At 45.0% G+C, this 27153-nt stretch overlaps 1 protein-coding gene and 1 long non-coding RNA gene across 2 annotated transcripts; one reads left to right on the top strand and one right to left on the bottom strand.

Moving 5' to 3' along the window:
* Positions 1 to 6588: 6588 nt before the first annotated feature.
* On the bottom strand, positions 6589 to 11010 carry LOC132832491 (uncharacterized). Its single transcript, XR_009646953.1, has 3 exons — positions 10936 to 11010; positions 7379 to 7547; positions 6589 to 6760 (listed from the first exon to the last, which is right to left on the bottom strand). It is a non-coding gene; the product is annotated as an uncharacterized LOC132832491 (long non-coding RNA).
* A 2-nt stretch (positions 11011 to 11012) lies between these two features.
* LOC132832489 (zinc finger protein 271-like) lies at positions 11013 to 26948 on the top strand. The gene is made up of 2 exons (XM_060850542.1): positions 11013 to 11132; positions 24944 to 26948. The coding sequence occupies exon 2, from the start codon at positions 25400 to 25402 to the stop codon at positions 26333 to 26335; it is 936 nt and encodes a 311-aa protein (XP_060706525.1). The 5' UTR covers positions 11013 to 11132; positions 24944 to 25399; the 3' UTR covers positions 26336 to 26948.
* Positions 26949 to 27153: the final 205 nt, after the last annotated feature.

The raw sequence follows: 27153 nt of genomic DNA, 5'->3' as shown, positions 1-27153 counted from the left end.
AATATAGTCTGGTCTGGTGCAAGTAAGAGATGCCTTTGATTTGTTTATTGTCTACAGTCAGACTTCAAACTTCGTTTGTTTTCTTGATGTGCTACTGTTCAGAACCTAACTGCGTTTGTGCCTATGTAAAAACAAAGATATATTTTACAGATAAAATATATTTTTGAAATTTAAAAAATGCTGGAATGTGCCAATGCAAAGGAAGCCTGGAGAGTGATAGAACAAAGAACATAGCACGTAGAACATAGAACTGTATAGCACAGGCCCACATTATCGTGCTGAACATAAGCCAAATGAAACTAATTCCTTCTGCCTGCCCTTGGTACAAATCCCTTCATTCCTTGCATATTCATGTGCATATCTAAACGTCTCTTAAATGACCATCTGCCTCTACCACCACCCCTACTAATCTCTAAACACTTGCCCCGCAGGTCTCCTCTGAATTTTCACTTTCTTACCTTAAATGCATGTCCCCTAGTATTAGACATTTAAACTCTGGAAAAAACGATTCTGACTCAATCATTGAAAAATTTTACAGACTTCTATCAAGTCTCCCCTCAGCCTCACTGCTCCAGCCAAAACAATCTGAGTTTTTGGAACCTTGTCTTCTCGTTCATACCCTCGAATCCAGGCAGCATTCTGGTAAATCTCTTCTGCACTGTCTCCAGAGCCTCCACATCCGTCCTGCAATGTGCCCCCAGAATTGAACACAATACTCCAAAGTCTTATAAAGTTGCAACATGACATCCAGATTCTTATATTCAATTCCACAACCAATAAGGGCAAACATGTCATGCACCTTATTAGCCATCCTATCTATTTGTGTGGTCAAGTTCAGGGAGCTATGGACTTGAACTCTAAGAGCCTTCTGAATGTCAATGCTGTTCAGAGTCCTACCATTGACTGTATACTTTTCTTTAACATTTGATCTCCCAAAGTGCAGCACCTCACACTTATATGGATTAAACTCCATCTGCCATTTCCCTGCTCATATTCACAACTTATGTATAGCCCACTGACAAGCTTCAACACAACCCACAACTGCACTGATCTTTGTAGCATCTGCAAACTTACTAACCCAGTCATTATATATATATGAAATATTCCACAAACAGTAGAGGTCCCAGTATAAATCCTTGCGGAACGCCACTAGTCATAGACCTCCAGCCGAAAGAACACTCTTCCAACACTTCCCTCTGTTTCTAGGGCAAGCCAATTTTGTGGCCAAGTCACCATGGATCCCATGGACCTTAATATTCTGGAAGAGCTTATCATGAGGGGTCTTCTTGAAAGCCTTACTAGAGTCTATTTTTACAACATCTCTATCCTCATCATTCACTTTTGTTACCTCCTCGAAAAATTCAATCAAGTTAGTGAGACATGACCAGTCCTGCAGAAACCATGCTGACTGGCCCTAATTAGGCCATGCTTTTCCAATTGTGTGTTAATCCTATCCCTAAGGATTCACTCCAATAGCTTCCTAACCACCGATCTGAGACTCATCGGTCTGCAATTTCCTGGATTATCCCTATTTTTCTTCTTGATTAGAGGAACAATATTCACTACTCACCAGTCCTCCGGGACTCTCCAGTGGCTAGCAAGGATACAAATATCTTGGTCAAGGTCCTTTCTTCCATGTCTCAATAACCTGGGGTAGACACTAATGGGATCCAGGAACTTATCATCCTCATGCTCTTCAGGAGATCTAACACCAGGTCTTGCTTGACCTCAAAATACTCTAGTTTATTGGCATGCTCTACACAAATCTCACTATCCTCCATATCCTTCCCGAGTGAATACTGATGCAAATTACTCATTTTGGATCACATCCACATCCTCTGCCTCCAAGCACAAGTTCCCTCCTTTATCCTTGAGTGGTCCGACTTTCTCCCTAGATATGCTGTTGTTTTTAATGTATCTATAGAATGCCTAGGGATTCTCTTCAACCCTACTTGCCAAGGTCATTTCATGGCCCCTTTTTGCTCTCCTAATTCCCTGCTTGAGTTCCTTCCTATCTTCCTTATATTCTTCATGGGCTCTCTGTGGTTTTACCTTCCTGAATATTACATGTACGTATTTTCTCCTTTTGGCTAAATTCACAACCTCCCTCATTCGCCAAGGATTCCTTACCTTGCCATCCTCATCCTTTCTCCTTACTGGAACATGCTGGTCTTGAACTCTCCCCAGCAGGTCTTTTAACAATCCCACATGTCAAATGTGGACTTGCCTGATAACAGTTCCTCCCAATTAAGACTCCCTAGCTCCTGCCTAATAATGGACTGATGTAATTTGCCCTCCAACTATTTAGTTCCTTGCCACAGGGTCCTGATTTATCCTTTTTTATAGCCAACGTACAACTTAAGGAGTTGTGATCACTGTTTCCAAAATGCTATTCCAATGCAAGGTCAGTCACCTGGCCAGGCTCATTAGCCAATACAAGGTCCACTTTGGTCCCTCCTCCAGTTGGACTGTCCACATACTGTTCCAAGAAACCCTCTTGGATGCACTTAACAAATTCCGTCCCATCTGAGCCTCTTGCTTCAAGGAGTCTCAGTCAATATTGGGAAGTTAAAGTCACTGCCTGTGACAACTCTGTTTTTATTGCAACTTTTCATAATCTGTCTCTATATTTGCTCCTCAATGACTCGGTGGCTGTTGGGGGGGCTTGGATTATAATCCAATCAGATGGATTGCACCTATCTTATTTTTGAGCTCTACCCATATTGTCTCAGTGCATGAGCCCTCCAGCATGTCCTCTCTGAGTACAGATGGAACATACTCGCCGCTAAGTAATACAACTCCTTTGACCCTCCTCTCTATCTCATCTAAATCAATGAAAACCAGGACAATTGAACAGCCAGTCCTGTCCTTCTCTCTACCAAGTCTCTTTAATGACCACAACATCATTGTCCCATGTACTGATCCAGGCTCTAAACTCATCTGCCTAACCCATATTACTTTGTGCATTGGAATAAACACACCTCAGCCCATTCGTGCCATGGTGTTCAACTACCTGATTCTGTCCGTATTTTCTTTCTGATTCACTTAGCATCTACCTTCCCCTCTATTCTTCCACTTGCTGACCTGCTGCTTTGGGTCCCTATATGCTGCTAGTCTAGTTTAAACACTCCCAAGTAGCACTAGCGCACTTCCCTGCGAGGATATTGGTTCCCCTCCAGTTCAAGTGCATCCTATCCCTTCTGTACAGGTCACCCCTTCCCCAGATTAGGTCCCAATTATCCAAAAACCAGAAACCCTGTCCCCTGAACTACTCCTTAGCCACGCATTCATATGTCCTCTTTTCTACTCCTTGCCTCACTGGTGCATGGCCCAGAGATTACTACCCTCAAGGTCCTGCTCTTTGGCTTCTTTCCCAACTCCCTGTATTCATTCTGCAGGATCTCATCCCTCTTTCTCTATGTCATTGGTGCCAATGTGCACAATGACCTCTGGTTGCTCACCCTCTCCCTTAAGAATTCTGTGTAACTACTCAGAGACATCCTGGACCCTGGCACCAGGGAGGTAACACACCATCCTGGAGTCTCAGACGCGGCCACAGAAATGCCTGTCTGTGTTCCTAACTAGCAAGTCTCCAAACACTTTTGCTCACTTGCATCTTGCATGACGTTGCTCTACAGCAGAGCCGCTTATGGTGCCACTCGCCTGGCTGCTGCTGTTATACTTCCCTGAGACACACTTCCCCCTACAACAATACCCAAAACGGTATACCTGTTAGGGAGGGGAATAGCTACAAGAGACTCCTGCACAACCTGTTTGCCTCTCCTGCTGGTCACCCATCAACTTGACTGAAGCTCCAGTGTGACCACCTCCCTCTAACTAGTCTCTACCACACTCTCTGACTAGTAAATGCTTCTCAGTGTCTTTTTGTTGTGATTCGTCCTGAGCAGCTCTGTGACGCAAGACTCAGATACACACCGAAACAAATATCAGCTGTGTCTGGAGAACCATCAACTCATAGAAAGGTGCTCTTTGGTTTGTCTGAAATTTGTTGGTCTTAATGAGCAAGGAGTTGACCTCAACTGAGTGTTGCAGGCTGATACATTCGAAGGTCCAGGGGCAGACAAAAGCTTGGGGCAGTTGTTGCCAAGGCACATTGGGGAAAGATCACCATCTAATGTCTCTCTCCAAAGTCAAATAGGGGTCCATTCAGTTGGCAGAACATTCCGGTGCCTCAAATGTATGTACATATAGTCATGTATAAGTAAAAACTGCATTGGATTTATTTGTTCTCCATGTGCAATAACTGCAAAATCAAATTGCTTTAGTGACGATGTATATGAAGATTTTTTCAATGAATAAAGCATATTTTTGAAATTAAAGGAAAGAAATGCTTAATGTTGGTCTTCCAGAGCAAGGAGTTGACCTTAACCAAGTGTTGCACACTGGTACATTCCAAGGTCCAGGACTACGTGCTGAGGGATACACTAAAGCTTGGGGTAGCTGACACACCGAGGACGCAGCGGGGAAAGACCACAGTCTGAGGTCTTCCTGCTGAAGTTAAACCGTGATCCATTCAGGTATCAAACCCTCCCAATGCCTCCAATGCATGCAAATATAATCTTGTATTAGTCAGAAATTAGTTGAATTTGTTTGTGCTACATATGTAAAGTCTGTGTGCAGAATCAATCTGTTCTAGTGAGCTGTGTGAGCACTGGAGGGTAAACAAACAACTTCCAGTGCAAAGGAAGCAGGTGATCCAGTTCCAGGTCAATGTGGAGACATTGGTGCATGATGGGAGGTGGAAAAGGAGGTGAAATGGTCCTGACACACATCACACGAGAAAGGTTTATCTCCCATGTACATTTACTGATGTTCCGTAAATTAATACTTAAGATGTAACACTGCCAAGGCTTTATCACTGAACTCACCTTGACAGAGTTGTTCCCCTGCATTTGATAGATGAGGAGGTATCAGACAAAGAGATACATTAACTTATGAAAGCCTTGTCACATTCCTCACATCTGACAGGATTCTCCACTCTGTGAATCTGTTGGTGTTATATACGTTGCTGAGATTTCAGGAAAACTTCATCATAAAGGTCACACTTGATTGTTTTCTTTCTTGGACCAAGGGCTTTGACAAGTTGGTAAAGGCTTTCTCACACAGCTCCTGCCTAAACAGTTTCTCCTCAGTGTGTCATTGTCAGTGTTTCATGAGCATTGATGACTGTGTGAAGGCTCAGTCACACACCTCACATTTGATGGCTTTTTCCTTTGTGAATGAGCCAGCGATTGAACAGGCCCAATAACTGTGGAAAGCCCTTATTATTCACCTCACCTTTATGTGAAAGCTTTCTCTCCTGTTTAAGGCAAAAGTATTCACAGAGGATGGAGGACCATGAACACAACACCTGAACAGTTTCTCTCTGATGTGAATGCATTTATGTATGTGAAAGTGAGATGACCACATGAACGATTTATCACGCACGTCACATTTGAAGGGCTCCTCTCTTGTGTGTATCTGCCAGGAAGACTAATCATTAAACAAAGTCATCCATATTTGAACCTCACATTTGAAGAATTTGTCCTCCACATGAATCTTCTGTTGTGTGATGATCCTTGTAGAAGTCATAAAAACTTTACTGCCAAAAATATTCCCTGTCTTTCTTTCCTTACCCTTCCGCATGGATCCACCCAGCCCTGTGCTGTGCTGATTCCACAACTATATGTCATAGTTAGAACATAGAACATAGAACAGTACAGCACAGAACAGGCCCTTCAGCCCACGATGTTGTGCCGACCACTGATCCTCATGTATGCACCCTCAAATTTCTGAGACCATATGCATGTCTAGGAGTCTCTTAAATGTCCCCAATGACCCTGCCTCTACAACTGCTGCTGGCAACGCATTCCATGCTCTCACAACTCTCTGTGTAAAGAACCCGCCTCTGACATCCCCTCTATACTTTCCTCCAACCAGCTTAAAACTATGACCCCTCGTGTTAGTCATTTCTGCCCTGGGAAATAGTCTCTGGCTATCGACTCTATCTATGCCTCTCATTATCTTGTATACCTCAATTAGGTCCCCTCTTCTCTTCCTTTTCTCCAATGAAAAAAGTCCGAGCTCAGTCAACCTCTCCTCATAAGATAAGCCCTCCAGTCCAGGCAGCATCCTGTTAAACCTCCTCTGAACCCTCTCCAAAGCATCCACACGTTTCCTATAATAGGGCGACCAGAACTGGATGCAGTATTCCAAGTGCGGTCTAACCAAAGTTTTATAGAGCTGCAACAAGATCTCACGACTCTTAAACTCAATACCCCTGTTAATGAAAGCCAAAACACATATGCTTTCTTAACAACCCTATCCACTTGGGTGGCCATTTTAAGGGATCTACGTAACTGCACACCAAGATCCCTCTGTTCCTCCACACTGCCAAGAATCCTATCCTTAATCCTGTACTCAGCTCTCAGTTGCCTTGGATACTCTGGGTCTTCCACTTCTGATCTGCTGTCAAACACATCCAAGGATGCACAATCACAGTAATGCTGTCAGTTTGAAAGCCTCTGAAGATGGAAGCTAAAACTCACACAACACCAGGTTATAGTCCAACAGGTTTAATTGGAAGCACACTAGCTTTTGGAGCGTTGCTCCTTCATCAGGTGGTAGTGGAGGGCTCGATCGTAACAGAATTTATAGCAAAAATTTACAGTGTGACGTTACTGAAATTATACATTGAATAATTGATTGTCTGTTAAGTCTTCCATCTGTCAGAATACTGTGATAGTTTAACTTCTTTCATCTGTAAATCACAAAATCTTTTTTTAAAAAGTTGCACTCTCAACAATGGTTAAAAATGGTGATAGCTAGAGAATATGTTGAAGGTGTTGGCCCCCTGTGTTCTCTGTCTATGCCATGATGTTTAGATTGATTCTAATCTAAAAAGTGAGATAATGGAGTTCTACATGAATGCAAGCAGTTTTTGTGCAAAGTACAATGTGACCCTGCAAATACAAATTCATCCAACAAAATATATGTGTGCATGTGTGTTTTTGTCTATCTGTATGTGTCTGTCTTTCTGGGTTGGGGGTTGTGAGTGTGTGAAAGTGTATGTGTGTGTCTGTAGTGAGTGCAGAGTGTCTTAAGTCTGTGAGGGGGTGCATGTGTGAGTGTGGGAGTGTGTGTCTCTGTAAGGGTGTGTGGGGGTGTCTGTGTGTATGTGTGTCCATGTGTATAGGAGTGCCTGTGTGTGTATGAGAGCGCATGTGCGTAGGAGTATCTGTGTGTGTATGGCGCAATGGTGGTCACCTGTAATGTGACATGAACCCTAGGTCCCGGTTGAGGCCCTCCCTATGGGTACCGAACTTAGCTATCAGCCTCTGCTCAACCACTTTTCTCTGCTGCCTGTCCCGAAGTTCACCTTGGAGGATGGTCATCCGAAGGTCTGAGGCCAAATGTCCTGGACCACTGAAGCCTCCCCAACTGGGACGGAACACTCCTGTCTGTTGATTGTTGTGCGGTGCCCATTCATCTGTTGTCGTAGTCTTTGCTCGGTTTCCCCAATGTACCATGCTTCTGGGCATCCTTGCCTGCAACGTATAAGATAGACAACGTTGGCTGAGTCACATGAGCTGAAAATGTGTTGCTGGTTAAAGCGCAGCAGGTCAGGGAGCATCCAAGGAACAGGAAATTCAACGTTTCCGGCAAAAGCCCTTCATCAGGAATGACATTTTGAGGAACCACGAGTGTGGGAGTAAGTACATGAAAGTTTTCGGTACTTACTGTCTTTAATTTCTGATATGGCTAGGAAGAACTGTTTGTTGAGTGTATGGATTCTTCTGTAGACGAAGAACAGTAGAGGTCCTTTGCAAGTTTGTGAGAGTGTTGTCCTGAGCTGGGGTAGGGCTGACTGCAGGGAATGTAGGTAGCGACGCATGGCTGCAAGGGTGGAGCGGAGGATCCGGAGGGAGGTCTGTTGCTGGAGGCTTTGGATTCGTTGTAGGTACAGGTTGTCCTGATTGGGTCCAAATTTTGTTGGTTGGAATGTAGTCCGGAGTCCGTGCGGGATCAGTCGGTTCCGTAGGCAGGTGCTGAGGAAGGAGATGTGGCTGTGGTAGCGAGTCTGTTTGAGAATGTGGCTGAAGAGCTTCTGTGCAGAGGAGATGACCTGGGGGGTGCAGTGAGAGAGAGACTCACTGAAATCCTTGTAGAGGGAGGAAGAGAGCTTCTTCAAGGAAGGCATCCTTGCAAGAGGATTCGCAGTAGGTTAAAATCTTTGAGTAAAAAGTGAGATCTGCAGATGCTGGAGATCAGAGCTGAAAATGTGTTGCTGGTTAAAGCGCAGCAGGTCAGGCAGCATCCAAGGAACAGGAAATTCGACGTTTCGGGCAAAAGCCCTTCATCAGGAATGAGTCACATGAGTACATGACATGTACAAGGTGGGAAGTGTCCCCACGCGTAATGGTGCTATCTATGTCTTGCAGCGCCTACTGTGGCAGAGTTGTATGGGAAGTTGCCCTGAGAGCTGGACAGCTTGCTACGAACAATGATCTGATTGAGGTTTGGCGGTTATTTAGAGGCAAGTAGTGGAGGTGTGGGGAAGGTCTTCGTGAGATACTCATCCTCATTGATAATGTGTTACAGGTCACGAAGAACATGGCATAATTTTTCAGCTCCTGGGAAATACTGAACAACGACGAGCACCCTGTCGGTTGCAGGACGTGTCTGTCTCCTGAGGTCATTATGGTTCCTTGTTGTGGCACATTGGAACTGGCAGTCGATGAGTTGAGCATCATACCCCGTTCTTGTGAGGGCACCCCGGACTACTTCCATGTGTCCGTCACATTTCTCCTCATCTGAACAGATCTGGTGTATGCATAGGGCTTGTCCATAGGGGATAGCTGTTTTAATATGTTTTGTGTGGAAGCTGGAGAAGTGTAGCATTGTGAGGTTGTCTGTGGGTTTGCGGTAGAGCGTGGTGCTGAGGTGTCCGTCCTTGATGGAGACGCACGTGTCCAAGAATGAGACAGACAGTCGAGAGTAGTCCATGGTGAGTTTGATGGTGGGATGAAACTTGTTGGTGTGACTGTGTAGTTTTATTAGTGACTCCTCGCCGTGGGTCCAGAGGAAGAAAATGTCATCAATGTACCTGGTGTGCAATGTTGGTTGGAGATCATTCATAGAGAAGAAATCTTGTTCGAACCTGTGCATAAAAGTGTTGGCATATTGGGCTGCAAACTTGGTCCCCATGGCTGTTCCATGTGTCTGGATGAAGAATTGGTTGTCAAAGGTGAAGACGTTATGATCGAGGATAAAGCAGATGAGTTGTGCGATGGTGTTTGGAGACTGGCAGTTGTTGGTGTTGAGTACTGAGGCTGTTGCCGCGATGCCATCCTTGTGGGGGATGCTGGTGTAGAGTACAGAAACGTCCATTGTGAAGAGGAATGTTCCCAGTTCGACTGGTCTATGGGTGCTGAGTTTCTGTAAGAAATCCGTAGTATCGCAACTGAAGCTGGAGGTCCCCTGTACAATAGGTTTCAAGATGCCTTCCACATAGCCGGAGAGATTCTCACATAGGATCCCATTGGCCGCCACGATGGGACAAAGCCAACACACCAGTACGTCCCATCGTGCCCATCTCTCAGGACAACTCCATACAACCCTGTCGCGGTAGGTGCTGCAAAACATGTCAGAGTGTGGACATAGATACCACCATTACGCGTGGGGACACCTCCCACTTTGTACATGGCAGGTCCTCATGTGACTCAGCCAACGCTGTCTGTCTTATACGTTGCAGACAAGGATGCCCGGAGGCATGGTACATTGGGGAAACCGAGCAAAGACGACGACAACAGATGAATGGGCACCGCACAACAATCAATAGAGAGGAGTGTTCCCTCCCAGTTGGGGAACACTTCAGTGATCCAGGACGTTCGGCCTTGGACCTTCGGGTGACCATCCTCCAAGGTGAACTTCGGGACAGGCAGCAGAGAAAACTGGTTGAGCAGAGGCTGATAGCTAAGTTCGGTACCCATAGGGAGGGCCTCAACCTGGACCTTGGGTTCATGTCACATTACAGGTGACCACCATTGTACTATACACACACACACACAGATACTCCTCTACACACACACACACACACACACACACACACAGAGACACACATATACACAGACGCACACACAGACACCCACATACACCCTTACAGACACACACACTCCCACACTCACACATGCACCCCCTCACAGACTTAAGACACTCTGCACTCACTACACACACACATACCCTTTCTCACACTCACAACCCCCACCCCAGACAGACAGACAGACACACACAGACAGACAAAGACCCACATGCACACATATATTTTGTGGGGTGAATTTGTACTTTCAGGGTTACATTGTACTTTGCTCAAAAACTGCATGAATTCATGTAAAACTCCGTTATCTGACTTTTTAGATTCGAATCAATCTAAGCATCAGGTCACAGACAGAGCACACAGGGGGCTAATACTTTCAACATATTGTCTAGCTATCACCATTGTTAATGCTAACCTGAGAATGCAACTAAAAAAAAGTTTTGTGATTTGCAGATGAAAGAAGTGAAACTATCACTGTATTCTAATAGATGAAAGGCTTAACAGACAATCAATTTTTCAATGTTTAATTTCAATTACATCACACTGTAAATTTTTGCTATAAATTCTGTTACGATCGAGCCCTCCACAATCACCTGATGAAGGAGCGACGCTCCGAAAGCTAGTGTGCTTCCAATTAAACCTGTTGGACTATAACCTGGTGCTGTGTGATTTTTAACTTTGTACACCCCAGTCCAACACCGACATCTCCAAATCAGAAAATAAAGAATGCTATTCCCACACTAGAAATCTCCGTCAAACATTTCCCAGGGGAACTGAGACAGCAGCTGCAATAAGTGAGGTTTTATTCAGATGGGACAGTGACAAATTTAAATCCCCACCTGATCTGCTGCTCAAAGTCACCTCCACTCCCCCGGTCAGTTTCCCAAGTTTCAGGAAACTCATGTTGCTCCAGAAATATTTGTATTGACTGTGAGAGACGTCAATCAGAGAGTCCACCCACTCTGCCCATTGTCTCCTCTTCCTCTTCCAGAGCTGGTTCACTTCCTATAGGGACTGAAAACCAAGTGAGGAGATGGTGAGTGAAGGAGCAGCTTTTATACAAATTGTATCCCATAATATCCACACCAATCTTCAGGCAGTCTGACTATCCTGTGGGTAATCAGGGGTGGAAATGTCCCTTATGCTGTGTGAGAAGATCCAGCTGAGAGAGCTGTTTACTCGGTGCTTTGTGCTGAACTGTTTGACTGGAGCTGTGTGTTGGATTTTGTGTGTGTTAATTGGAAGCATTTCCCTCTGATTTCCAGGCTGAGGTATGTTGATGGCTCATTCCTGAATATGAGAAGGTGAGGTGTCATTTCGGGGAGGTGCAGAGTGTCTGAGGATTCTCACTGATTTCCTTTTGTGTGTCAGTGTTGGGATCAACGAGGAGAAAGTGAGGACTGCGGATGCTGGAGATCAGAGTCGAGGGTGTGCTGCTGGAAAAGCGCTGCAGGTCTGGCAGTATCTGAGGAGCAGGAGAAGTGACATTTCGGGCATAAGCCTTTCATTCCTGATGAAGGAATGTCGATTCTCCTGCTCCCTCGGAATGTTGGGAGCTAGTTATTATGCAGTGTATGAACAAAGCTCCTCATGGTTAGCAAGGTTAGATCACACAGAATGTCAGGAAGACGAGCCATTTGGATGCAAAACTGGCTTGAAAGTGGTGTTGAGGGTTGCTTTTCAGACTGGGGGCCTGTGGCCAGTAATGTGCCACAAGGATGGCTGCTAAGTCCACTGCTTTTCGTCATTTATACAAGTGATTTGAATGTGAACAGAGGAGGTACAGTTGGTAAGTTTGCAGATGACACCAAAATTGGAGGTGTAGTGTACAGTGAAGAAGGTTACCTCAGAATACGACGGGATCTTGGCCAATGGGCCAAGGAGTGGTAGATAAAATTTAATTTAGATAAATGTTAGGTGCTGCATTTTAGAAATGCAAATCAGAGCAGAATTTATATACTTAATGGTAAGGTCCTGAGGAGTTTTGCTCAACAACGAGATTTTGGAGTGGGGGTTCATAATTCCTTGAATGTAGAGTCACACATAGACAGGTTATTTAAAAAGGCATTTGGTATGCTTTCCTTTATTGGATAGTGCATTGAGTATAAGACTTGGGAGATCATGTTGCAGCTGCACAGGACAGCGGTTAGGCCACTATTTGAATAATACATGCGTTTCTGGTCACCCTGCCATAGAAAGGATGTCGTGAAACTTGAGAGGATTCAGAAAAGATTTACAAGGATGTTGCTAGAGTTGGTGGGTTTGAGCTATAAGGAGAGGCTGACGAGACTGGAACAATTTTCCCTGAAGCATTGGAGGCGGAGGGATTACCTTGTAGAGGTTTATAAAATAATAAGGGGCATGGACAGGGTAAATAGACAAGGTCTTTTCTGCAGTGTGAGGGAGTCCAAAACTAGGGGGCAAGATTTAAAAGGGACCTAAGTGGCAATGTTTTCATGCAGAGGGTGGTGCATGTATGGAATAAACTGCCAGAGGAAGTGGTGGATGCTTGTACAATTACAGCATTTAACAGGCATTGAGATGGGCATATGAACAGTTTGGGTTTAGAGAGATATGGGCCAGGTGCTGGCAAATGGGACTAGATTAATTTAGGATATCTGGTCGGTAGAATGAAGGACCTTTTTCAATGCTGTACCTCTCTCTGACTCTATGACAACCCAGTGTGGTGATTTGTCATTGAGTCATCATAGCAGAGAAACAGACCCTTTGGTGAAGTTATCCCTCAGGTCCTTTTTACGTCTTTCCCCTCTCACCTTAAAATTTTCTCCTCTAGATTTGGACTCCTTCACCCTTGGAAAAGAATTTTAACTATTCACCTAACAATGCCCTGATAAAGCTTTGTAAGGTCGCCGTCAGCCCCTGATGTTTCTGGAAAAACAGCCCCAGCCTCTTCAGCCTCTCCCTGTAACTTAAACCCTCCAGCCCTGGCAACATCCTTGTAAATTGTTTCTGAACCCTTTCAAGTTTCACATCATCCTTCCTATAGAAGGATGACCAAAATTGTACGCAGTGTTTCAAATTGGCCTCACCAATGTCCCGTACAGCCATAAAATGAAATCCCAACTCCTATACTCGATGTTCTGACCAATGAGGGCAGGTGTACCAAGTGCCTTCTTCACCACCATCTTTAATTGTGACTCCACTTTCAAGTAACTATGCACCTGCTCTCACAGGTCAGTTTGGCAACACTCCCCAGGGCCTTACCATCAACTGAAGTGGTCACTCCCCAGACACAGGATAATTCGGCTGGGTTACTGTCAGGGGGAAGAAAGGGAACTGATGGTCACAGCAGGGATCCCCTGTGGCCGTATCCCTCAGCAATAAGTATACCATTTTGGATACTGCTGGTGGGGACAGCCTACCAGGGGTAAGCCACAGGTCTCTGGCACTGAGCCTGGCACTGTGGCTCAGAATGGAAGGGGGGGAAATAGAAAAGTGCTAGTGGTAGGGGACTGAATAGTTAGATGGATTGACAGGAGATTTTGTGGTCAGGAATGGGACTCCTGAAAGGTACATTGCCTCCCTGGTGCCAGGGTCCGGGATGTTGCCGATCGGGTTTACAAGATTCTGAAGGGGGAGGGTGAGCAACCAGAAATCATGGTACGTATTGGCACCAATGATATAGCCAGGAAAGGGATTCAGGATCTGAAAAGTGACTACAGAGAGTTAGGTTGGAAGCTGAAGAGCAGGACCAATAGAGTAGTGATTTCAGATTTGTTACCGGTGCCACGAGATAGTAAGATGAGGAACAGACAGTGAATGCAGCTTAACACGTGACTGCGAGGCTCGTGCAGGAGGAAGGGCTTCAGATACCTAGACCATTGGGATACCTTCTGGGGAAGGTGGGATCTGTACATGAAAGATGGGTTACACCTGAAGTGGAGGAGCACAAATGTCCTGGGTGGGAGATTTGCTCATGTGATTCGGGAGGGTTAAAACTAATTTGGCAGAGGGGTGGGAATCAGAGCCACATGTCTAATAGGGGGTCAGTTGCAGATGTGACAGTGACAGGATATATTGAATCTAAATAGAAGGTTTCTCATGTGATGAAACAAAGGACTTGGTTAAAGTGTGTCTGCTTTAATGCAAGGAGTGTCCGAAATAAGAGTGGTGAATTGAGAGCATGGATCAGTACTTGGGGAGATATTGTTGTGGTCATAGTGGAGATGTGGGTTTCACAGGGGCAGGAATGGTTGTTTGATGTTCCAGGGTTTAGAACATTTAAAAAGAACCCGGAGGGTGGCAAAAGAGGAGGGGGTGTAGCATTGCTAATCAGAGAGTGCATCATAGCTACAGAAACAAAGGTTGTTGAGGAAGATTTGCCTAGAGTCAGGATTTGTGGACATTAGGAACGGCAAGGGAACAGCCACCGCCTTGGGGGTTTTCTGCAGACCAACTAATACCAGTAGAGAGATTGAAGAATGCATTGGCTGGCAGATTCTGGAAAAATGCAAAAGTCGCAGGGTTGTAGTTATGGGTGATTTCAACCTTCCCAATATCGACTGGAAGCTCCTCAGTGTAGATGGTTTGGAAGGGAGCCAATTTTGTCAGGATTTCCTTACTCAGTATGTAGACAGACTGACGAAGGGAGAGGCCATTTTGGATTTGGTACTCGACAACGAGTCAGGACAGGTGTCAGATCTCATGGTGGGAGAATGCGTTGGTGACAGTGATCGCAACTGCCTAACATTTAACATAGGAGAGAGTGAGGACTGCAGATGCTGGAGATCAGAGCTGAAAATGTGTTGCTGGAAAAGCGCAGCAGGTCAGGCAGCATCCAATTCCTGAAGAAGGGCTCATGCCCGAAACGTTGATTCTCCTGCTCCTTGGATGCTGCCTGACCTGCTGTACTTTTCCAGCAACACATTTTCAGCTAACATTTAACATAGCCTTAGAGAGGGAAAGGAACAGTTACCGAGGGAAGATATTTAATTGGGGAAAAGGAAATTATGACGCTATCAGACAGGAGTTGGGAAGTACAGACTGGGAGCAATTGTTCCACAGAAAGGGCACAGCAGACATGTCGATACTATTTAAGGAGCAGTTGTTGCGAGTGATGCACAAATTTGTTCTTCTGAGGCAGGTAAGATTAAAGAACCTTGGATGACGATAACAGAGGAAATTCTCGTCAAAAGGAAGAAGGCAGCTTACATAAGGTGGAGGAAGCAAGGATCTAGCACACCTTTAGAGGATTACAGACTTGCTAGAAAGGAGCTCAGAAATGGGCTGAGGAGAGCCAGGAGGGGGCACAAAAAAGGCTTGGCAGGTAGGATTAGGGAGAACCCAAAGGCGTTTTACTCATACGTGAGGAATAAGAAAATGATCAGGGAAAAGGTAGGGCCGATCAGGGGCAGCATAAGGAACTTGTGCGTGGAGTCTGAGCAGATAGGGGAAGCTCTAAGTTAGTTTTTTGCTTCAGTTTTCACCAAGAAAAGGGAACTTTTTACAAATGAAATCTTAGAGGAGCGGGGTTACAATCTTGACCAGATCAAGATTGATGAAGTTGATGTGCGAGAAATTTTGGAAAACATTAAGATTAATAAGTTCCCAGGGCCAGACCAGATTTATCCTAGGCTGCTCCTGGAAGCGAGAAAGGAGGTTGCTAAGCCGCTAGCGAGGATATTTGCCTCCTCACTCTCCGCAGGAGTCGTACCAGAGGATTGGAATGAGGTGAATGTTGTTCTGCTTTTCAAGAAGGGTAATAAGGAAGTCGCTGGCAATTACATACCAGTCAGTCTTACGTCTGTGGTCAACAATGTTGTGGAAAGAATTCGGAGGGATAGGATTTATGACTGTTTGGCAAAGCATAGTGCGATTAAAAGCAGTCAGCATGGCTTTGTGAGATCCTGGATCAGTGGTGCTGAAAGAGCACAGCAGTTCAGGCCGCATCCAAGGAGTAGCAAAATCGACGTTTCAGGAAAAAGCCCTTCATCAGGAATAAAGGCAGTGAGCCTGAAGCGTGGAGTGATAAGCTAGAGGAGGGTGGGGGTGGGGAGAAAGTAGCATAGACTACAATGGGTGAGTGGGGGAGGGGATGAAGGTGATAGGTCAGGGAGGAGAGGGTGGAGTGGATAGGTGGAAAAGAAGATAGGGAGGTAGGACAAGTCATGGGGACGGTGCTGAGCTGGAAGTTTGGAACTAGGATGAGGTGGTGGAAGGGAAAATGAGGAAACTGTTGAAGTCCACATTGATGCCCTGGGGCTGAAGTGTTCCAAGACGGAAAATGAGGCATTCTTCCTCCAGGCGTCTGGTGGTGAGGGAACGGCGGTGAAGGAGGCCCAGGACCTCCATGTCCTCGGTAGAGTGGGAGGGGGAGTTGAACTGTTGGGACACAGGGTGGTGTGGTTGATTGGTGCAGGTGTCCCAGAGATGTTCCCTAAAGCGCTCTGCTAGGAGGCGCCCGGTCTCCCCAATGTAGAAGAGCCCGCATTGGGAGCAACGGATACAATAAATGATATTAGTGGATGTGCAGGTAAATCTTTGATGGATGTAGAAGGCTCCTTTAGGGCCTTGGATACAGGTGAGAGAGGAGATGTGGGCGCAGGTTTTACAGTTCCTGCGGTGGCAGGGGAAAGTGCCAGGATGGGAGGGTGGGTTGTAGGGGGTCGTGGACCCGACCAGGTAGGCACAGAGGGAACGGTCTTTGCGGAAGGCGGAAAGGAGTGGGGAGGGAAATATATCCCTGGTGGTGGGGTCTTTTTGGAGGTGGCGGAAATGTCGGCGGATGATTTGGTTTAAGCGAAGGTTTGTAGGGTGGAAGGTGAGCACCAGGGGCGTTCTGTCCTTGTTACAGTTGGAGGGGTGGGGCCTGAGGGCGGAGGTGCAGGATGTGGACGAGATGCGTTGGAGGGCATCTTTAACCACGTGAGAAGGGAAATTGCGGTCTCTAAAGAAGGAGGCCATCTGGTGTGTTCTGTGGTGGAACTGGTCCTCCTGGGAGCAGATACGGCAGAGGTGGAGGAATTGGGAATACAAGATGGCATTTTTGTAAGTGGTAGGGTGGGAAGAGGTGTAATCCAGGTAGCTGTGAGAGTTGGTGGGTTTGTAAAAAATGTCAGTGTCAAGTCGGTCATCATTAATGGAGATGGAGAGGTCCAGGAAGGGGAGGGAGGTGTCAGAGATGGTCCAGGTAAATTTAAGGTCAGGGTGGAATGTGTTGGTGAAGTTGATGAATTGCTCAACCTCCTCGCGGGAGCACAAGGTGGCGCCAATGCAGTCATCAATGTAGCGGAGGAAGAGGTGGGGAGTGGTGCTGGTGTAATTACGGAAGATCGACTGTTCTATGCAGCCAACAAAGAGACAGGCATAGCTGGGGCCCATACGTGTACCCATGGCTACCCCTTTGGTCTGGAGGAAGTGGGAGGATTCAAAGGAGAAATTGTTAAGGGTAAGGACCAGTTCGGCCAAATGAATGAGAGTGTCGTTGGAAGGGTGCTGTTGGGGACGTCTGGAGAGGGAAAAACAGAGGGCTTGGAGGCCCTGGTCATGGCGGATGGAGGTGTAGAGGGATTGGATATCCATGGTGAAGATGAGGCGTTGGGGGCCGGGGAAACGGAAGTCTTGGAGGAGGTGGAGGGCGTCGTTGGTGTCTCCAAAGTATGTGGGGAGTTCCTGGACTAGGGAGGATAGGACAGTGTCGAGATAATGTAGAGATGAGTTCAGTGGGGCAGGAGCATGCTGAGACAATGGGTCGGCCAGTGTGGTCAGGCTTGTGGATCTTGTGAAGGAGTTTTTCCCCATGGCTTTGTGAGGGGCAGGTCATGCCTCACAAATCTTATTGAGTTCTTTGAGGAGGTGTCAAGACAGGTTGACAACGGTTGAACAGTAGATGTGATGTATATGGACTTCAGCAAGGCATTTGATATGGTTTCCCATGGTAGGCTCATTCTTAAAGTCAGGAAGTATGGGATACAGGTAGATTTGGCTATGTTCAGAATTGGTTGGCTGACAGAAGGCAGAAAGTGGTTGTACATGGAAAGTATTCTGCCTGGAGGATAGTGTTGAGTGGGGTCCCGCAGGGTTCTGTTTAGATTAGATTACTTACAGTGTGGAAACAGGCCCTTCGGCCCCACAAGTCCACACCGACCCGCTGAAGCAAAACCCACCCCTACCCCTACATTTACCCCTTTACCTAACACTACAGGCAATTTAGCATGGCCAATTCACCTGACCTGCACATCTTTGGACTGTGGGAGGAAACCGGAGCACCCGGAGGAAACCCACGCAGACACGGGGAGAACGTGCAAACTCCACACAGTCAGTCGCCTGAGGCGGGAATTGAACCCAGGTCTCTGGCGCTGTGAGGCAGCAGTGCTAACCACTGTGCCACCGTGCCGCCCCACCGTGCCGTGTTCTTGGGCCTCTGTTCTTTGTAGTTCTTATAAATGATTTGGATGAGGAGGTTGAGGGGTGGGTCAGTAAATTTGCAGATGACACAAAGGTTGGAGATGTCGTCGATATTATAGCGGACTACTGCAGGCTGCAGCACGACATAGATAGGATGCAGAGCTCGGCTGAGAAATGGCAGATGGAGTTCAACCTGGATAAATGCGAAGTGATGCAGTTTGAAAGGTCGAACTCGAATGCTGAATGTAGGATTAAAGACAGGATTCTTGGCAGTGTGGAGGAACAGAAGGATCTGGGTGTGCGAGTACATGGATCCCTCAAAGTTGCCACCCAAGTGGATAGGGTTGTTAAAAAAGCAAATGGTGTTTTGGCTTTCATTAACAGGGGGATATAGTTTAAGAGCTGTGAGGTTTTGCTGCAGCTCTACAAGTCCCTGGTGTGACCACACTTGGAATTTTGTGTCCAGTTCTGGTCACCCTACTATAGGAAAGATATAGAGGCTTTGGAGAGGGTGCAAAGCAGGTTTTCCAGGCTGCTGCCTGGACTGGAGGGCTTGCCTTATGATGAAAGGTTGAATAAACTCGGACTTTTCTCTCTGGAGAGAAGGAGGAAGAGAGGAGATCTGACCGAGGTGTACAAAATAATGAAAGGAATAAATAGAGTCAATAGCCAGAGACCTTTCCCCAGGGCAGGATTGACTGGTACGAGAAGTCATAGTTTGAAGATATTAGGAGGAAGATATAAAGGAGACGTCAGAGGCAGGTTTTTTAGCTACAGAGAGTTGTGAATGCATGGAATGCGTTACTAGCGGTGGTGGTGGAAGCAGAGTCATTGGGGACATTTAAGCAACTGCTGGACATGCACATGGATAGCAGTGAGTTGAGGGGTATGTAGGTTGTTACTATATTTTACATTAGGATTAAATCTCGGCACAACATCGTGGGCCAAAGGGCCTGTTCTGTGCTGTACTTTTTTATGTTCTATGTTGTACGTTTTATCAACTGTATAAGTCCTGCCCTGGTTACCAAAATTCAACACCTCACATTTATCTAAATTAAATTCCATCTGCCACTTCTCAGCCCATTGGTCCTTTTGAACAAGGTCTCATTGTGCTTCACTGTCCTATAGTGCACTGTCATATTTTGGTGTCATCTGCAACTTTACTAACCATACCACCTATATTCACATTCAAATCATTTATATGAATGATGAAAAGCAGTGGACCCAGCACTGATCCTTGTGGCACAACACTGGTCACAGGTCTCCACTTTGAATGACAACCGTCTACCACCATTCTCGTCTCTTCCCTTCAAGCCAATTGTTATCTCCCCTGGATGCTATGTGTTCTAATCTGACTAATCCGTTTACCATGAGGAACCTTGTCGAACACATTATTAAAGTCCATATTAGCAACATTTACCATTCTGCCTTCATCAGTCTTCTTTGTTACTTCTTCAAAAAGCTTAATCAAGTTAGTGAGCATGAATTCCCAGACACAAAACCATGCGGACTATCCCTAATCAGTCCTTGCCTTTTCAAATTCATGTAAATCCTGCCCCTTTGAATTCCCTCCAACAACTTACCCAGCACTGATGGAGGCTCACTGGTCTATAGTTCCCTGGCTTTTCTCACCAATTTTCTTAAATGATAGCACCTCATTAGTCAACTTTCAGTCTTCTGGCACCTCAATCATGGCTATCAGTGATACAAATATCTCAACAAGGTGCCCAGTAAACTCTTCTGTTGCTTCCCACAAAGTTCTTGGAAATACCTGATCAGGTCCCAGGGATTTATCTACTTATATGCGCTTTAAGACCACCAGCATCTCCTCTTCTGTCATCTGAACTCTTTTGAAGACATCACTATTTATTTGCCCAAATTCCCTAGCTTCCACTCCCTCTCCACAGTAAATTCTGTTGCGCTTCGGCGGGTCGGTGTGGACTTGTTGGACCGAAGGGCCTGTTTCCACACTGTAAGTAATCTAATCTAAAAAAAAATATTTGTTTAGTATCTCACCCATCTCTAGTGGTTCCAAACATAAATGGTCATGTTGATTTTTGACAGAATCCTATTCTCTTCCTAGTTATTCTTTTGGCCTTAACATATTTATAGAATCTCTTTAGATTCTCCGTAACTCCACTTGCCAAAGCTATCTCATGTCCCCTTTATGCGTTCTGACATTCTTCTTAAGAATATCCCAACACCCCTCGTACTCTTCGAGGGATTCACATGATGTCAATCCTCTGTACATAATGTATGCCTCCTTTCTCTTGACCGGAGCCTCAATGTCTCTAGTCATCCGGCATTCCCTACAACGACCAGCCTTGCCCTTCACACTATCAGGAACATACTGACTCTGAACACTCGTTATTTCACTCTTAAAGACCTCCCACTTCCCAACAATCCCTTCACTTGCATATAGCCTACTTTAATTAACTTTTTAAAGTTCCTGTCTAACACTGTCAAAATTAGCCCTACTCGAAATATGGAATTTTAATTTTTTGATCAGCTCTGTCCTTTTCCATGACTATTTTCAAACTAATAGAATTATGACCACTTGCCTGAAAGTGCTCTCCCATTGACACCTCAGGCACTTGCTCTGCCTTATTTCCCAACAGAACTTCAAGTATTGCTCCTTCTCTAATAGGTACATCCACAAATTGAATAATAAAGTTTTCTTGTACATACTTAACAAATTCCTCCCCATTCAGGCACTTAGCACTCTGACAGTCCCAGTCTATGTTTGGAATGTTAAAATCCCCTACAGATAAAACCCTATTTTTCTGACAGAAATCTGAGTTCTTCTTACATATTTGCTTCTCAATTTGCCGCTGAACTCTTATGGGACCTCTAATACAATTCCAACAAGGTGATCACCCCTTTCCTATTTTTTTAAGTTCCACCTATATAACTGCATTGGATAATCTCCCAGGAATATCCTTCCTAAGTACAGCCGTAATGATCTCCCTATCCAAAAATACCATTCCCCCCTCTGTTGCCTTCCTTTCTTTCCTTCGGATAGCATTTTTATCCCGGAACATTGAGTTGCCAGTCCTGTCCATCCTTGAAACACATTTTTGTCACAGCTATGAGACCCAGTTCTATGCTCCCAACCATATTCATCTGCCTTACCCATCAGGTCTCTGGCATTGAAGTAAATGCAGTTTAACTTCTCAGTCTTATCTTGTTCCCTGCCAAGCCCTTGTCTGACTTGACTATTAGACTTGCTCCTTTTATCTACTATACCAGCCTTCGCCTTTTCTTGCTATCGCTTTGGTTCCTCAACATCCCTTTCCTGACTAGTTTGAAGCTTCCTGAGTAATACGAGCAAATTTTAAGGATATTGATTCCCTTCAAACTCATCCATCTTTGACATGTAATCTGTATCTCTGAAGAAATGCCAATGGTTCAAAAATGTGAATCTTTGCCACCTGCAGCAGCTCCTCAGCCATCTGCTCTATCCCCCTATCTCTACTTGCACTAGGATGTGGCACTAGTAGTAATCTAGATATTACTACCCGTGAGGACCTACGTTTTAGCCTCCAGCCTAGCTTCCCTTTTTGTCTGCAGAACCTCATCCCTTTCCCTTTGTATGACATTAATACCAATGTGCACCATGACCTGCTGGGTCATTCTCCCCATTCAAAATATTCTGCACCCTTTCTGAGACATCCTTGACTTTGGCACCAAGGAGGCAACACACTATCCTGATGTGGTCACGTTATATCCCTGGTGAGGACTGTCATGGTGAAGTAATCCTCAAATTATTAATTAGGAGTAGTGGTTTGCCCTTTAATCTCTAGAATCTGCTCCAGCATTTATAGAAACATCAGAAGTAGTAAAAAGAGTGGGTATTTTGGTTCTTTGATCCTGCTATGCTATTCATTTTGGTCTTGGCTGACTATCCAATTTAATAGCCTTTTTCTGTCTTTCCCCATATCCCATGCTCTCTTTCACTCAAACTGCGATATCCAACGTTGTCTGAAAATGACATAACATTTTAACTTCAACTCCCTCCTGTGACCACTAGTTCCACAGGCTCAGCATTCTTTGGGTGAATAGGTTTCTCCTCATCTCAATCCTGAATGGCTTACCCCATTATTCTAAAATGTGACCCCTTGTTCTGGACTCTCCAGTCACTGAGTCCATCTTTCCTGCATCCAACCTGTCTAGTTCTGTTAGGATATTATAGATTTCTTTGAGATTCCTCCTCACGCTTCTGAATTCCAGCAAATATAATCCTAACCAATTCACCCTCTGCTAATAAGCCTGCCCTGCCACCTCAGGAATGACTCTGGTAAACATCCCCTGCACTTCCTCCACAGCAAGAACATCCTGCCTCAGTTAAGGAGACCAAATTGCATACATTACTCCAGATGGGGTCATACCAAAGTCCTGTACAGTTGCATTCAGACATCCTTTTAATTGAATCCTCTTGCTATGAAGGCCAACATACCATTTGCCTTCTTGACTGCTCGCTACACCTACATGTTTGTTTTTCATCAAATGGTGCACGAGGACACCCAGATCTTGTTGCATCTCCCCTCTCCCATTCAGCTTATAATCTGCTTTCCTGCTTTTGCAATTAAAGTGTATGATTTCATATTTATCCACATTATACTTCATCTGCAACTTCATCAAGTTGCCCACTCACTCAACTTGTCCAAATCACACTGGAGCTTCCCTGCATCTTCTTCACACTTCATTTCCCCATCTGTCTTTGTGCCATCTGCAAATTTGGAGTTATTATATTTAGTTCCCTCATCCAAGTTATTAACGTATATAGTGAATAGCTGGGGTCCTAGCTCTGATCTTTCTCATACCACACTCATCACTGCCTGTCATTTTCTTATTCGTCCTCTTTGTTTAGTGATGGCTCACCAGTTTTCTAGCCATCTCAAAACACTACACCCAACCCAATGTGGTTTAATCTTGTAAGCTAATTTCTTACGTCAAAAATGTTAAAAAACCTCTGTCAAAACCTCCTAGAAGTCCAAATAAATCACATCCACTTGCTTCCCCCATCAACCTTATGAGTCACTCCTTGAAGAATTTTATTTGATGTGTCAAGCATGATTTCCTGATGCTGTCACTGTTTTCCAATAAGATCATGGCTGATTTGTGTACACTGCAAACCCACCTACACTAGATAGCCTTGCTTTTAAGAATCTATCTAGCTCTGCCTTAAAAATATTCATAGGCATCAATCACCATTAGCAGACAAGAGTTCCAGAGACACTGTTCCATGTGTTTTCTCACATATTGAAAATAGTGTCCTCCAGTTCTAGATTCTCAGACAAGAGAAAACATTCTCTACACATCCACCCTGCCAAAAGTCATCAGTATGCTTCAATCAAATCACCATTCCTTCTAAACTCTCAAGGTTACAAACCCTTCAGAAAGTCTGTCCATTCAAAGTATTAGTCTGGTAAGTTCAGTCTAAGCTGCTTCCAACGTATTTCCATCTTTCTTTAAAGAAGGTGATCAATTCTGCACGGAGATGATCTTATCAGTGTGCTGTATAACTGAAGCAAAACCTCCCTACTGTTGCATTCAGTTCCAATCATGGTGAAAACATTTTGTCAGTTTTCCTAATGGCTCACTGTACCTGTAGAGAAACCTTTTGCATTTCATGCATGAGGATACCTGGACCCTCTGTACCCCAGAGCTCTGCCATCTCTCACCATTTAGATAATATGCTTCATTTGCTTTATCCCACCAAGATACAGTAGTTGAGAGAGGTGTGGCGGTTTTCCTTGCATGTGTTTGACCTGAAGCCCTGACAGTTGATGGACTCAATATTGACTACTTCCCTGCCTGTCACTAAGATGGGACATTCCCAGGGATGGTGATGGAGGAATCTGGGAAGTTTACAGATTGACACGGTTCAGTGATCAATCTGTGGCAAGTCTCCTTCATTTGGGAACTTGTCTGCAAGAGCTTGGAAGGAGAAACTTCACAGATTTCACTGGGCTGAGATCGAACTTCGTCTTATTATTGGACTTTGTAGTGATTGTTTAACATTTGTTTCTTTGACCACTTTAAACGGAATTTTGAGTCGACTAAGTTGTGGTGGACTAGAGTCACATGTAGAACAGACCTGGCAGTTGTAGCAGGTTTCCTTCGCTGAAGGACAACATTTGGGTTTTTAGGACAAGCTTCTCATGTTTTTGTTCTGAATGTATTCAGCAAATTGCAAAATTGATTAAATTCACCTTTACGGCATGGTGTGGTTGAGGTGAAGAGAAGAGATGCCTTCAAAGGGAAACTGGATGAGCATGCGAGGGGGAAAAGGATCAGAAGGATTTGCTGATAGATTGAGAAGAAGAGCAGTGAGAGGAGGTTCCTGTGACGTATGGACCAAAACACTAGCATGGACCGAATTGAAATGGCAGACTGTCACTGACTGAGGAGTGGGCCCCTTCAGCAAAGGAGGAGAGGGAGTTGGGGGGAATTATGTTTCCTTTTTCTGTTTTACAGAAGGATTACACTGTACTACACCAGAGAATACAGAGAGGATAGACACCACAGTTAGATGCTGACCATCCCCCAAGAAACAACTGCACGACTGTGGAAAGGCATTCAATCCCTTCGCAGCATTGCTCAGCATAGAGAAGGTTGGGCAGTGAAACCATCATCTGGAGATTGGTCAGGTCAGGGAGCTTTGACATACCATCAGATCTGAAGCTGGTCAGTAACGTGGAGCCTTCCAGCAGAAGCAACCTTTCTGAAGGTCTGGCTGTCGGTGATCGGTCAGGCTGAGGCTGTGAGCAAGTGTGCATGGGCTCTAAGTGTTGTGAGAAAAACTCCAATAATTCATCAAGTCTCATGGACCACTGACTCATTCCTACAGGCTGTTCTTATGTGAGGTGGGCTCCGCAGGCCCATAAGATCTCAATACAAGCAAGTGTAAGAACCATTGCTAAAGACAGTTCCATGGAAGAGAAACCATTCAAGTGTGCAGTTTGTGATAAATCTTTTGTGACTTCTACAAGGCTCCTGGCACACCAGATGATTCACACGGGGGAGAAACCCTTCAGGTGTGAGGCTTGTGAGAAGGCTTTCACCTCTTCTTCCCAACTGCTGAGGCACCAAAGAATGCACACAGGGCAGAAACCATTCACATGTGAGGTGTGTGATAAATCATTCTCGATCTTATCAAACCTACGGGTACACCAACGGATTCACACAGGAGAGAAACCATTTGTATGCGAGGTGTGTGACAAATCATTCTCAGACTCATCAACGCTCCGCAGACATCAACGCATTCACACGGGTGAGAAACCATTTGCGTGTGAACTGTGTGACAAATCGTTCTTGACATTGTCGCAACTTCGTGTCCATCAACGTGTCCATACTGGGGAGAAACCATTCAAGTGCAAGGTGTGTGACAAAAATTTCTCAAGGTCGTCGAACCTCTTGGTGCATCAGAGGCTGCACACAGGGAAGAAACCATTCAAGTGTGAGGTGTGTGATAAATTATTCTTGACGTCATCAAACCTCCGAGTACACCAATACATCCACACAGGGGAGAAACCATTCAAGTGCGAGGTGTGTAACAAATCATTCTCAACGTCTTCACTCCTCCTTGCACACCACCGAATTCACACGGGGGAGAAACCATTCACATGCGAAGTTTGTGACAAATCATTCTCAGAGTCATCAAACCTCCGTGCACACCAACGTATTCACACAGGGGAGAAACCTTTCAGGTGTAACGTGTGTGACAAATCGTTCTCACAGTCATCGACCCTCTACCTCCACCATCGAATTCACACAGGGGAGAAACCATTCACATGCAAGGTGTGTGACAAATCGTTCTCAAAGTCATCAAATCTCCTGTACCATTGGAGAATTCACACAGGACAGTAACTCTTCAAGTGTAAGGTTTATGACAAAGCTTTTATAATATCTTCAACCTTCCTGGAACACACAGGATTTGCATGAAGTGCTCCTCAGTTACAATGTTTATAAAAAGACTTTCGCACAGTCAGAGTATCTCTTGGACTATCAACACACTCGCACAGAGGAGAAAATCTGACAATCTGGGTTCAGCAGTATAGGTTTCACATAGTTGTTGGACCTTGTAGGACGTCAGCAGACCCACTTGCCAAGTTCTTGTCCATCAATACTCCAATTAATCTCAGGTTTGACGGTTCAAGTGACCTTCAGCCTCAACCAATTTTTGACAGATGGGAGTTCTAGATTTCCAGACCCCCCTTCTGTGAAGAGGTATTTGCTGAATTCATCTCTGAACAGCCTCACTCTAATTTTAATGTTCTGCCCCTTGTTCTGGAGTCTCCTTACAAATGGACACAATGTAATAATGTTCTGTTCACCATACTTTCTCCCAAGTTTAATTTCAAGTTCTGGAAGAGATCTTGAATCTTTTTGAGACACTTTTGATGTAAGTTGTATATAGTGTTTGTCTGCTATTTTTTCAATATTTTCTGTAGCTTTATAATCTGTAATAAATCACACTTTGTCATCACCCAAACTACCAGATTTGTCAGCATGTCTGTACCTATTCACTGACTGACTCAAAATCATACGATAACAGATCTGTAAATAATAAATTGATCAATGTCGCTGTGGGTTATGTTATAACACAGGAACAAAACAAATTAGCCTCACTATTGCAACATAATGAAATTAAAATATTCAACAACCCTCCAAATTACTCATTTGTT

The sequence above is a fragment of the Hemiscyllium ocellatum genome, chromosome 35 (assembly GCF_020745735.1).
Source record: "Hemiscyllium ocellatum isolate sHemOce1 chromosome 35, sHemOce1.pat.X.cur, whole genome shotgun sequence".
NCBI classification, from domain to species: domain Eukaryota; kingdom Metazoa; phylum Chordata; class Chondrichthyes; order Orectolobiformes; family Hemiscylliidae; genus Hemiscyllium; species Hemiscyllium ocellatum.
The sequence above is the reverse complement of the archived record's forward strand: the minus strand, read 5'-3'. Positions and strand labels throughout refer to the sequence as shown.

Bases quoted from the DNA above. Each gene is read 5' to 3' on its own strand.
- LOC132832489 (XM_060850542.1), top strand. From the start codon at position 25,400: ATGGAAGAGAAACCATTCAAGTGTGCAGTTTGTGATAAATCTTTTGTG.